The following is a 14,104-nucleotide window of genomic DNA, read 5'->3' as shown; positions in this document are numbered from 1 at the left end:
CAAAGGGTCAGTACTCAGTATTATAAATTTTTTATAAAATTTTGTATCATTTTTTTACAAAACAAAACTGTAAGAATTGGAAAAAAATGCTAAAAAATGACTTTATAATTTAATGTGTACCAATAAATACACCATTTTGTTTTAATATCTTGTGTTGTTCTAAATTAATTGAAATATATTTTACTAAGCAAAGTGTTTTTTTGAGTACGAAATTTTATTAACGTACCTTTGTCAGTTACAATGTCAACTGTCTGATAGTTTTTATTTAAACATGTAGTCTCAATCTACATCTTAAGCTGTCAGACTTTAAAAAGTTTTATTAATTTAAAGGATTCACAAAAGTAATTAACTGTATTTATAAAATTAGATTCCGGCCGGATCCAAAACTTTTATTAAAACTAGAATCCGCCCGGATCTAAATCTCGATTTTAAATTAGTATTTAGTCGGATTCGGATCTAAAAAGTCATTATTTGGCTAGATCCATATACTGGATCCGGTAAATAAGTAATTTAAGATGCCCCGGCTCGCAAAAGACTTATTTTTTCGGATCCGGCTCGTTGAGTGAAAAACGTTGCCCTCCCCTACTCTTTCACATGAACAGTTAATTTTGAACTTTTATGCTAAGCAACCTAATATGCATTTGAATGCAAACAAGTCTTGCTCATTCCAATGAAATGCTAATGATTTGCAGCATACAAAAGTAATTTTATTTTCAATATTGTTATTCATTGATCTTTTTTTTTCAAAAACTTTTCAATTTTTTAAAATGATTGACTAATTAAATAACTTGAGAAATTGTTTGCATTAAAAAATCAGTTAGTTGTTAACTAAAAAAAAACAATTTCAAATTTAGTTGTTACAAAATTGAAACTAAAATTTAGACAATACTAAAAATATATTTTAAAATAGAAGGAAATTTGTTGTTGTTAATATCATTAGTGTTAAAATTATTAATTAATTATTTTTATTTATTATTTTACTGTATAATAGTTATAGATCCTTGATGTTTATATTAAAATTTATCTGTAAAAGTAAACATGTAATTAGATTTTATTTCCTATATTCTCAACTATCATGTTACTAAATTGTATTACCAAATTAAATTTTTTTTTACTATTAGTATTTAGTTACTTTGTTAATTTTTAAGTATTTTTTAGAATTTAACAGTTCTAGTAGGTATTGGTTTATTTCTCAATTTGCAACAGCTGATTATGAGCCTACAATTAGGGAAACATAATAGGATTAAATTTTTCATATCATTTTGTTACAAGGTTAGAAAATACTTGCTTTAGGATTTTAGCTTTGTGTTTTCCCACACTTTGTGTTTTTTTTTAGATTTTAACCTTTTGAGTATTTTCCAAATTATATTTTTAAGATATTTTTTCAACAATTAAGTTAGATAGTTTTTACTTTTGTTAGTTTAATGTATATTGTTAAAGAAGAAGGTAAAATTACATGTAATAAAAATTACTTAGTGGACCTTCAAAAAAAAAATCATTGTAGAGGGAAGAGTTATACTGATGATTTTCTATTGTAAAAAAGCTAATTACTTTATTAAGCCCTATTTAGTTATTAGTATTTGCACTTAAAAAAGTGGTTTTGTTTTTGTAATTATATCTAATTATACTATAAAGCAGTGGACAAAAGTTGAATTTTAATAAATTTAGACTTAGTTTTATCTTAAAGCTACAAATTTTAAATGTACCCTTTTTCTAATTTGTCACCATTTATACCAATATTTTTTTTATTTTATATAATTTCTTTTGCATACTTATCATATCTTTAAACATAAAAGTTGAATAAAAAATGAGTTTCAATCTAATATAAATTGAATTTTTAAGTTTTAAAGAAAGCTTACAAATTTTATAAACCAAGTAAAAGTTGTTTTTCTTAAAATTTAGTTATATGTTTTACATTAGTAACCTAAGCAAATAGCATATTTTAAAACTCAAAGCTATTTTTGAAATGTAAGCTACCAAAGATAAAAAAATTATTATGTTAACATTGAATAAGCACAAACTTACAAAACCAAAAAAACAACTATAATTTTTTTTCTCCTGTATTTCATGAGTAATTGTTAATAAACTTTCACTGTCTAATATTTAAAATGCTTCATAGTTTTTCTGTAAGGAGTATTTAGTTATAAAGATTAAAATTGCTTTTTGTTTTTATGTATTTTTTATTAATAAATTTATTAAAAAATTGGTTTGTCAAAGTGTTTTTACTGCTATTAAATAAATAAGTTTAAATTTTATTTATATAGGTGAATGAATGTAGGAGAATATAGATTTTTAGTAGAATTTATGAATTCTTAGAATATAGTCTATCAATAATTTTTTTTATTTGTTAGAATTTGAAACTGACTATAATTCAAAAAGTAGTTTTTTCTTTAAAAATTGGTATATATTATATTATACAGGGTGGCCATTTAACTTAAAACTTTGGCTAAATTTTTAAATTACAACAAAAATAACTGGAATGTGATAGTTATTGAAAAGAAAACATAAATTTTAAATAAAAACCTAAAATTTAAAACAGTTTTTGCATTAATAGTAACAACATTTACGTAAAATAAAAAATAAATTTTTTCATACAATGAAAAATGTATGTGTAATAGAATTTTAATTTTTAAAAACAAAATTAAATTAGTATTACAGTTCTGTTTGACTAATTTGTTTTTACCTTATATTTTTTTTTTACTCAAACAATACAAGAAAACTTGTATATTTAAAAGCTTGCAAGAAATTTTCTTAAAAACCAATGGCAACCATGTGTAAAATTAATATATAAAGCATTTATCAATAATTGTTCTTAATTCTCATTTAAACACCTTAAAATTCTAGCTTTGGCCTTAAGCTGCTGAGTAGTGCTATAAAAATGAAAAATTAGTTTTTGTTTAATGAAATGCTTTACTTTATTCGATACTTTTTGTTTATTAAAATTTAAATACTATTTTTTAGCTTTTTTCAAAAAGAAATTGTATATACATATTTTTTACATTGAAAACTCTAAAGTCTTACAACTTTACAATGAAATACAGAATGGAATATTATTCATTAATACAAAAATGGTAATGAAAAGTATCAGTAACTTCTTATAAAGTTTAAAACAGAGGGGACAAGGCACTTTTTTCACATAATAATATTATTTTAGATATTTTAATATAGCACGCAGTTGCTTTTTATGGTTTTGTTAAATTGATGTTAGTTTTTGAGATATGAGGGTTTAAAATTAAATATTTCAATAGGTTCCTGTTGGATTGACTATGGTAAAAAGGCAAACAATTCTTTTTAGATAATAAAATTTTTTTATTCTACAGATTTAAAGCAATTGTTCCTCAAAATTTTATAAGTAATACTTTACTAGGGTATTATAATTTTGAGTGTATTTCTTATAATAAAAAGATTATTTTTTATTTTGGATATAAAAGTTATATCAATCATTACAATAGAATTTTTTCTATCATAAACTACACAGGGTTTGTGCATGTCAGGCTAAATAATTTTTTTGAAAAAAGTTGAAAAACATCAGGCTAAATCAGTTTTTTATTTAAATTTGAGTGCTCTGAGATGTGAATTTGAGCAAATTTTGAGATTCTCAGTTTTTATCAATTCAAATGCTTGAAAACTTTTGATTAAAAAATTGATAAATCTTTTGAGATCAAATTGAGATGTGAATTTATTTTTAAAGTTATTAAAGACAAAATCAGTCGGTATTTGTAAAAATAAATGCTTATAACCTTTTGTTGAATTTCTAAGATTTTTTAAGAATCTTCATTATTTTGTTTTGAGTAGGTTATACGTCATAATTATGAAAATTCATAAAAAAATACAGTTTCACCATTACAGTTGAGTTCAACAACTTAGCTGTTTGTTTGAATTCGTTTACATTAGCTAAGTTTTTCAGAGCTTTATACCAAATACTTTTTAGATTGAAACTCTTAGCAGTTAATTCATACATTTTACTGTCTGTTTAAAGTTATTAGAGATATTCACAACACTAAAACTTTAAGATATAAGTACTAAGTTTTGTGGGAGTACACATTTTAGGTACAATTCATTTTTCTTTACAAGAACAGAATATTAAAGGTTTTTTTTTAATTTAAGTGTAAGCTTTTCAAATCTGATATGACATCAACAATCACTGTATTTATTTAGAGTTTAGGATTTAAAATTATGTATGAATTTTAAGTATTAGTCAAAAAACTATATTAAACATTTTTACTTATTTTAATACTTGTGTAAGTGTTTTATTTAAAATGTTAATAAAACACAACAAGCACTTGTTTTATGATAATTCTTCTGGTTATAATGTTTTTACTTAGTGCATAATTAAATTGAACAGTTGTGTTTAGTAATATTTATTATAATTTTTCACTAGTAATAGATAGATATAACACTTTTTTTAAAACTTATCACTGAATTTGTTATGTTAAGGGAATAGGTAAAATACATTTTTTTCGAAATTTGATCTTATTTTATAAAATATTTATTAAGCTACAAGATGCTTTTTACAGATTTTAAAAATTCAAAATAACTTTTGAGATATAGCCGGTCAAAGTTGGAGGCAACAATAGGTTCCTTATGGGAGGCGCAAACTAAAACAGCAAAAATAGGCTATTTCACTAAAAATCTATCTTCTCCTACGTTTTTTGAGATAACTACCTCAAAATTTCATGAAGTTTTCTTTGATATGTATAGAAAATTCTGTTGAAAGAAAATTTAATAGAATTAAAAAATGAAAATTTAACTCACCTTTTTCACAAGCTACTCTCATTTTATTGAGTTGTAACTAAGCTATGAGTTGCTTTTTGCAGATTTTTAAAGCTCAAAATGTTTTTGAGGTAAAGCTGGTTGAAGTTGGAGATTATAATAGTACTAATCAAGACCCCAATACCTAAAATGACTTCTAAAGGGGATTTTCTTTATTTTGAAAAATGTCAGGCTAAATGAAAAAAAATTTGCACACAAACCCTGATTACACCAAAAATATCCAGAAAGTTTGGGATTAAATTATTAATAAATAACCAATAAGATAGATTTTTAGTTAATTTTTAAAAAAATTGTAAAAGTTCATTAATGAAAAGTTTGTCCTCCATATTTGTGTGAGAGATATTTTTCAAATGACTATATATCAAAAGCTTTTTGTTAACTTCTGTAAAAAGTGTCTTATAGTAAATAATTTTAGCTTTCATATAAGGACCAGTGTTAATTTTGGAAAAAATTAATGTCAATCTTCCATAGCCCACCAATAAAATTATTAGATTTTTGAATTAAGTAAAATTAAAACTTTGTCTTAGTTAAACATAATAGTTTTTGTTTTTTAGAAATGGTAGAGATAAAACGTTTTACAAAATTTAATTAATTAGAAATTAAAATTTTTTTATGATAATTTTTAGCTTTATTATAATAAATGAAATGGTAGACAAGAAAAAATAGTTCAGGCAGGAATTTGGAGGGTCGATTGGATGTTTCCTGACAATGACAGCGCTTCCTGTCATATTCATAACTCTCATATACGTCACTGTTGACTTGAAAAGTCAGTATAACAAAGTTAGTTGTGTGAATGAGTTTAATGTTTGCAAAAAAGTTGGAAAAAATCAAGTGTGGTTGTAATGTATGTCTGTGATTGTTATTATAAAATGGTTTTATATATGATTTATTGTTTGTTTTTAAACTAGGCTATTGAAGCTAGTGTATGTCTGTGGTTTTTCATGACAGATGTTTCATTGTATAACTATTTTTTCTTGTTAAATTATAACAACTTTTTGTTAAATAACATTTGGTGCTTTCATAAAAGCATACTTGTATATGTTATTGTAGCTTGTTTGTTTATTTAATAATTAGTTCAATACATATAAAAAACTGTTTGCAATTTTTAGGAACAGTTAAAACTTTGGAAGTAATAAGAAATTTAATTAAAGTAGATTAAAGAATAATAATTTAAAACTTAAAATAGTTACATAAAGTGTTATAAACTTTATGATTTATTTTTCTGTTTCTTCAGTCTTATCTTGTTTTAAGTCTTTTAATTTCAAGACATCAGATAAAAGTTGTAGCATGATTCAAAACATAATTGGGGTTTAAGTTTTTTTTGTATTAGCTTTTTAATGAAATTTTTTAGTATGTACTACATACAAATCACTTTCTCAAGTCATAGAGTATAAACATTTTAATTGATTTTTTAGTCAGTATCATAGAAAGTTTTTTTTACAAACTTATAACGTTTTTTATTGCTTATTAGCACAAGAAGTTAAGAATTCCATAATGGATATCTTTCTTTTTAAGTTAGAGATATAAAGTTTTCAAACATTTACAAAGTAGTTTAAGATTTTTCAAATATTGAAATTTGAATAAAAGAAGTAAAAGAAATTATAGTATTGTTCTAAAATTAAAAAAATAATACTAATAAACTCAATGTAAACACTCAAAGTAGATAGTTTAAAAAAAAAAAATAATTTTTTAGTTAACTAACATTGCTTTCCTTTCCATATAAAACCTATTAGACTTGCAAGCAAAGATCACAATATTTCAAAATTTGCTCAAAGTTTACATAAGCAGTGAAAACTGTCTGAATGTTTTGATGAAACTTAACTAATTAAAATTGACTTAAACATGGTGGATCCATCCTATGGCCTTTGACATATACACATGTCTAAGAAATATTGTTCAGTTTAAGGGCATATGGAGATCTAACGTTTTTTGTTTTACAAAAATTAACATTGGCTTATATTTCAAAGCTTACAGTATATACTATATAATAAGTACTATAAGATACTTGTTATAGAATAAAACATTGAACAATCTTTTTAAAATAACCAGTTTTGTAGAAAATACGAGGATTCAAGAATTGCTACGCAGATTTTCTTGGAATTTTGAAAAATTTATTAAAAATCTATCTTCTCCTTCATTTTAAAAGCAATTTAATTAAAGTTTCAGGAAGTGTACTTTTCAATATTACAAAAAACTCAATATGTAAGCAGATTTTTGAAAAAACTCATTAAAAAAGTTATGACCAACAAACAAAAAATAAATATTTTTTACTTTTTATAAAACAATTTTTGTTCACACAAATAAAAAAATATGTTTCCGACATGTTGTTCAAAATTCATTAAAGACTACTTCTGAGAAATTTTTAAAACAATTGCTCAAAAACTGAAGGAGGAGATAGATTTTAGTCAAACAGTCTATTTTGACCTTTTAGTTTGAGCCTCCCATAAAAAACATATTGAATGCCCTAACTTTGATTGCTAATATTTCAAAAGTTAATTGGAACTTTAATAAGTGGTAATAAGTAACAAGTAATAATTAGTTATATAAAAAACAAAGCTAAATTTCAAAAGAAGTGTTTTAACCCCCGTTTGCACTTAATAATGACAAAAGACTTTTAAAGCTAATATTTCTATTAAAATACCTATGAAAACACCATAACCATTTATGGCAAAATATTGTTTTAACAGTTTGAATTGGAGGACTTTTGTGAGGAAGTGGTGTCATCGGTAACAGACTTGCAAGTTTGGAAGTTCCTGATTGGTTACTTTTTGTTAGTTGCTTTTGTGTACGTCCTTCCCGCCCCCACCCACGACGGACCTCCCGTGACCACCAGCGGCAAAATACTCAAGTACAAAGTTTCTGGTTTGTTTATTTTATGTGTTTTAGTTAAATAGGATGTTAGTTTCAGCTTAACTTTTAAAATTGACTAAAATTTAAGCTGAAACTATTTGCCACTAAAACAAAAGGTGCAAAAAATTCGAGGTTTCGTTTTAAATCATGTTTTTAAATGTTGAAGAAGCCTTTTGTTTATTACGTTTTAGTTTATTTTAAATAATTAATTATCTATATAGATATCAATAGATTATAAAATACAATTGGCTATATTTCTCTACATATGTAAGGTTTTCATTGATAAGTTTACTAGTTTTAAATTATTTACAGATTTTAATTATACTTTTTGAACAAGTATATTTTTACTGCAAGCTCTAATTTAAATTTCTTTTTTGTTTTGTGAGTATTTTAAGCTTAAAAAATATAAGTATGTTATTTACTTGTCTGTCACTTAGCTTCATATTAAATGTTAAAATAAAAATAAATACAAGTATAATTTTTTTAGTTGGATACGTTATTTGAAGTTTTCTTGTTATATTTTAACAAAATTTAAGCATACATGAGACTTTTATGGAAAAACACTTCTTCTTAACTGTTCTTTTTTAACATTTTGCTGTTTTTTAGCTATATAACTAAATGTTGCTTGATTCCAAAATTATAAGCTATAGTTTTCTGACTCAAAAGTTAATAGAATATAGTGATTGAAAAAAAAGTACAATCTTGCATCTATTTCTACAAAATATAGAATTATCTTTTTTTTCTATCTATTTTAATGTATTTATTATTAAAAGTACTTGGTAAACATCGCAAATAAGTTGTAACCACAAGAAATTTGTGGTTAAGTTGTAAGGGCATAGGGCAGGGGTCGGCAGGCAGTTGGTGATCGCGGGCCAAATTTCAAGTTTTCAAAGTCTTCGCGGGCCGCAGTTTTAGTTTTAGTGACATTTGAATAATCTTTTGGTTTTAGTTTTATTCACACTAGAGAAAAGTTTTACTTTTATTCACCTTATCATTTCAAATAACTTTTAGCTATACATAGAATGGCTATTTAAATTAAATTAAATAAAATTAGAATAAAATTTACATTGACTAATATATTTAAGTGTTTATAAACTATGTACTTTCATAAGCACTTACTAAGTTAAATAATACTTTTGTAATTTTACATACAATTTAACTCTCTATAAAAACCAAACTTGAAAGACAATTTATTAGTTACTTTTATATATTTGTTATATTATCAACCCCTTTTTTCATATTTCTAAGAATATTAACTTCAAAAAAAAGTTTTTGCGTGTTAAATAGTTTACATTCATTAAAAAATTTAGTAATTAGTTAATTTAATAAAATTAATACCTGTTTGTATTATAGAAAGCTAGAACAAATTCTTTAACATAATTAATTCTCGAATACTTAAATAAAATATCTTATTAGTAACTAGTCTTTTACATGGTTGTCACTTAAAAAGCAAAAATGTCTGAGTTGTATCAAACCAGCCTAAGTTCATTAAAAGTTTAAAAAGCTAGTAAATCGTTGTAAATCAAGCTTAAGTACCTAGTAAAAAATATCATCATCATTAAAAAGTACACAAAGTGTAAAAAAACAAGAAAAAACTACAATTAGTAAACTACACTACAGTCATAAAAACTATTCTGGGAATTCTAAGATTTATTTAAAGTATTTGAAATAAAAGTTTCACACACATCTGAGTTTTCAAGCTTTTAAAATAGCCTGTTTGTGTATCAACCCGGTTAAAACAAAGTTCACAACATAAAGAAATAACAAAACTTATTAACAGTAAACAAATTACTTGCCAAAAAAATATAAGTCAGCTGGAATGGACAATTAACTTTCTTAAATATTTTTAACAAAAGTATAAAACTTAATTGAGTCATTAGCGAAGAGAAAAACCTCTTTTTTATTAAGCATTACAGCAATTCATTATCTGCAATAAGAATTTAAAAATATTAGTTGTAAAATAAAAGACGAGAACAAAAAAAAAAAACGTTAGTTAGGAGTTATTGCGAGAAACGATAAAAAACAAATCACCAAAGTCAGTTCCATTCCAACAAAGCACATGATTATCTTCAGTAACTACAGAATTATCAGAAAAAAATTGTTAAGGCAAGTTATAAAGTAGCAAAATTTATTATTGATTAATACAGTTTATAATTGATAACTTTTTTAAAGAACTTTTCTTGGCAGTAATGAGAAACTTTTGTTTATTTCTTCAATGACAACAAAAAGTCCTATTTAGGAAATGCATTAAGGTTATAAAGTCGCATAAATCAAATTATGACTTTAATCAATATATTAAGATGAGAGCACTGATAGAAAAACTATTGCTTATCTGAGAATTTTCATTAGAGTTGTTTTTTTAACTTTGACACTTTAGCATAATTTCTTGGTTTAGTTCAAACACGAAGCACAACAATCGGTGAAATTTTACAAGTAAAAGTGCAATGCACCAAAAGTTTTTAGAAGTACAATTCCTTCTTTTATTTTTAGTATAAAGTTTAATTAAAGTTTAAAAAGTGTCTTATTAAGTATATCAATATTAAAAAACACTGTTAAGCTACTTTAGTATATTTTTTAATAAAGAAATGTTTATTTGCTAAATTTTTTGTGTCAATTCAAAATTTCACTATTTTACATGTAAAAATTGTTTGAAACTCCAGGCTTTTTCAAAAATTCTCAAAATTCAAGTTTTTTTCCAAAGTTTTTAAGCATAAATTTTCAAGTTCAAAGCTTGAACTTGATATATTATAACATATATTATAACTGAAACTAACACTTTGGGTTGAGCAAAACTTACATCATAAGTTTAATTTGCCACTATTTTAAGCAAAAAAGCCAGCCTGAATTAACAAAAACATTCCTGATATTTTTGTATACAAAAAACAATTCTAGCCAAAAACTTATAAAATGACTTAGTTGGCCTGAGATTTGAAGTCTTCAAATAGTGATAGTCTGAGTGTGTGTCAATGTTTATAAACTATCCCTAAGTCTAGTTTATATTAAATGGGTAGCTCCAAATAACAGCAAATGTGTGTATTGATATGCAAAACATAAAAGTTAACTTAGTTTGACAAAATCAATGTTTGAAAAATGAAAATGTATACCTAACAAAAACTATATTAGTTTATGTCATATATACTGTTTTAATTGTGTCTGTAAAGTAGTACAAATTTAGATATTACATGTAGAAAAAACAAACTTAGAAAATTATGCATAAACTAAACTTAAACTAACTAAAGTATATTATAAAAAGTTGTTTAAAATATGAGCATTTTTTTAAGTTGGTGTGCATATAAATTAGTTCAAGTGCAAAGAAAACTTCTAAAAAATTAAAATGTGTCAAAACAAAACTTAAATAAATCTTTTTTTCTTATTACTATACACTAAAACATAACATTTACAAATAAAAAATATATAAAAGAAACTTAGGTATAAAAAATATTGAAAAGAATATCTAAGCTATAAATAAATGACACTTTAGTTAATTACTGTGCATTACTTTTGTACAAAATGGGAAACATTTGCATTTAGTTTATTTGATAAATATGTATAATATAACTAACTTATTAAATTCAAGCACTCTTTTTTCAGATAATAACTTGCTGTTGTAAAATAGAAGTTATCATGAATCTCAGAAAAATATTCTGATAGAATGCTAATCTGTCTTTTTCACATTTTTAAATTAAAGTAGTAACTAATTCTAATTATTTTTAAATGTTATACAGAGACTTAAAACCAAACTAAACAAATTAAATCGAATTACCGAAAAAAACTTTACTTGAAATATATTTTTGCTCAGCGGGCCACTTTTACATGCTCGCGGGCCACAAATTTTTCTTTCGCGGGCCGCATTCCATTCAAAAAAATAACGTGCTCGCGGGCCGCAATTGGCCCGCGGGCCGCAGTTTGCCGACCCCTGGCATAGGGGGAGGGGGGGTCCACCTTGATTTTTACAAGTTGGTCTTATTTTATAGAGTTTAATCTGAGCCAACAGACATTTTTAACCGCTTGAGAAAGTTCAAAAAAAATTTTGAGATATGAGCGAGTGACCTCAATAGGTTCCTTATGGAAGGCTCAAACTAAGAACGCAAAAAAGACCATTTCACTAAAAATCTATCTCCTTCATTTTTCAACCAATCTTCTTTAAATTTTCACAGAAAGTTTATTATTAAATTTTTAAAAGATTGAATTCAGAAATTTATTTAATTTAAAAAAATAAAATTTTTATTAAAAAAAACTACCTATTTTTTTATTTTATTTATCTAAAATTTTTATTTTTCAATATTTTTAAAATTCCAACATTCAAAGTCTTATAAACTATAAAAGAAACGTTTCCTGAAAGTTTAGTGATCTAGCTCAAATATGAAGGAGAAGATATATTTTTAGTGATTTTTAAATTTCCAAGAAAATTGAACTTAAAAATTTTGCGGTCCATACGTTTGTAGCGGATATTTTTTTTAAAAACTGCAATAGTTCAAAAGTTAAATAAATTTTTTTAATTCTATAAAAACTGGCTTGTAGATTGTACTTCAAGCTTTTATATAAGATCATATGTTATATTTAGTGAAAAAAAAATGTTGGATTCCCCTATGCCCTTAAATTATCTTTAACATTTCAAGGCATAGGAGGATAGGCTTTTATTTTTATTTTGTCTTTTTTTATCATAACTAGATAAGCTACTTGTTACTTTTTAACACTTGAAAAAATTGAAAGTAACTTATAAGATATAAGCGATCAAAGTTAAACCGTTCAATAGGTTCTTTTTAAGAGGCGGAACTAAGAGGGCAAAAATAGACTATCTCACTAAAATTATATCTCCTCCTTCAGTTTTTGAGCGTTTATTTTAGAAAGTTTTCAAAATTATCCTTGGTAAATTTAAACAATTCGTAGTAAACAGATTTTTAAGTTTTTGTAAAACAAATATTTTATATCAAAAAATAACAAAAAAAAGATATTTTTTTTTTATTTTGGTCATATTTTTCGATTTTTTTTTTCAAAAATCTGCTTTCTACAAGTTGTTTTTAATATAAAAAAGTATATCGAATTTTGAATTAAATTGCTGTCAAAATAAAGGAGGAGATAAATTTTTCAAAATTCCGAGAAAATTAGCTTAAAATGTTAGTTTCCAGTTGTGTCGGATTTTTTTTACAAAACTAATTATATATCAAAAATTAGTCAAAATATTTTGTTCTATAAAATGTATCGTTTAGTAATAAACTTTAAGCTTTATAATAAGAGCCAATATTAATATTTGTGAAAAAAAGTTTTGGACGCTCCCTATGCCCTTAATTGTTGTAATTTATCCAAAAAAAAAAGCATTTTCTAACAATTGAGATTATTTTTATTAATATGAAATTGTAAATTTTAGTTTTAGTAAATAATGTGTTACAATCTCAAAATCTCAAAATTTTACAGCAAAATCAACACTATCAATATTTACTGCCCTATTCTTTAGTATGTACAAGTATCACGAGGGAAAAGGAAATCTTATAAATGAGTTTGTACATGACAATTATGTAAAACTTCTCGTCAATTCAACCATAATCGCATACATCGGGCAGATTTTCTTCTTTATCAGAGTTTGTTTGTAAAATATTTAAATGAGTCAATTACCAGTTTCATAGTAGTTTATTTTCGTAGTCTTAATTTTGATTGCTAGGCAGTAGTTTGTTAATTATGTTTATATGGTAGAACAATTTATAATAGACTTTCAGAATTTTGTGCCTTGTTATGAAATACTAAAATACTTCATGGTAAGAACAATAACAAAAATTAAGTTAATGTTAAACTTTTGGTTTCGAGAACCGGAAGCTTTCTTTGTACACCAGGTCCTTAGACCAAACTTTTTGAGCGCTTTTTTTATCATTCAATAAACAATATATAAATATATATGATAAAAGTTTATTTAATTAAATCTTTATTGTAATTATAGAAGCTTAAACATGTTTTATTATTTCCAAACAAGTATTTTGTACCACAACAGGGAAATATTGCAAAACGATCCGTGACATTTTGTGGCTGGGGCTCAATTTCTACATGTTTTTGAGGATTTCCTGGAAGGTTTCGGCAAACCTGGTGCTCCTGGATTGGGAAGAACAAGGGGTAGGGGGTCCACTTGGAAGAGAAAGTACTAAGTATAATTCGTATAATTTAGATATTTTTCTATAATTAAAAAGTCTTCACTTAAGATATTTTAAAAATTGTTTTTAGAGTTTGCTTAGACAATTTAATCACTTGTAATAACTAGTCATTTTAATTTTGTTCAACTAAGTTTACAATAATCATCTATTTAATTTATTTGATAGTTAGATAAATTGCAACATAATTTTAAATACACTGAGTAAAAATAGTTTACTTGGTTGTATTTTCATTCTACTTCCTTTTAGCATTCAGTTGTACTGTAAAAATAATTATTTAATTCAGAAAAAACTGTTATACAACACTAAAATTTTTGCTGATCATAAAATTTTATTACAAGTAT

At 24.6% G+C, this 14,104-nt stretch overlaps 1 protein-coding gene across 2 annotated transcripts; it reads left to right on the top strand.

Annotated features, from left to right (window-relative positions):
- The first annotated feature begins 1,166 nt into the window (after positions 1–1,166).
- On the top strand, positions 1,167–13,901 carry LOC145830049 (uncharacterized). Of its 2 annotated transcripts, none has more exons than XM_082937942.1 (4): positions 1,167–1,272; positions 7,461–7,635; positions 13,039–13,202; positions 13,607–13,901. In XM_082937942.1, exons 1-4 carry the CDS (start codon positions 1,213–1,215, stop codon positions 13,667–13,669), a joined length of 462 nt encoding a protein of 153 aa, XP_082794068.1. In that variant the 5' UTR covers positions 1,167–1,212; the 3' UTR covers positions 13,670–13,901. The 2 variants fall into 2 exon arrangements, with proteins under 2 accessions (XP_082794068.1, XP_082794067.1); XM_082937941.1 differs by lacking the exon at positions 1,167–1,272 and adding an exon at positions 5,405–5,553.
- Positions 13,902–14,104: the final 203 nt, after the last annotated feature.

This window comes from Thalia democratica, chromosome 2, assembly GCF_965202585.1.
Source record: "Thalia democratica chromosome 2, ktThaDemo2.hap1.1, whole genome shotgun sequence".
Lineage (NCBI taxonomy): Eukaryota > Metazoa > Chordata > Thaliacea > Salpida > Salpidae > Thalia > Thalia democratica.
The sequence above is the reverse complement of the archived record's forward strand: the minus strand, read 5'-3'. Positions and strand labels throughout refer to the sequence as shown.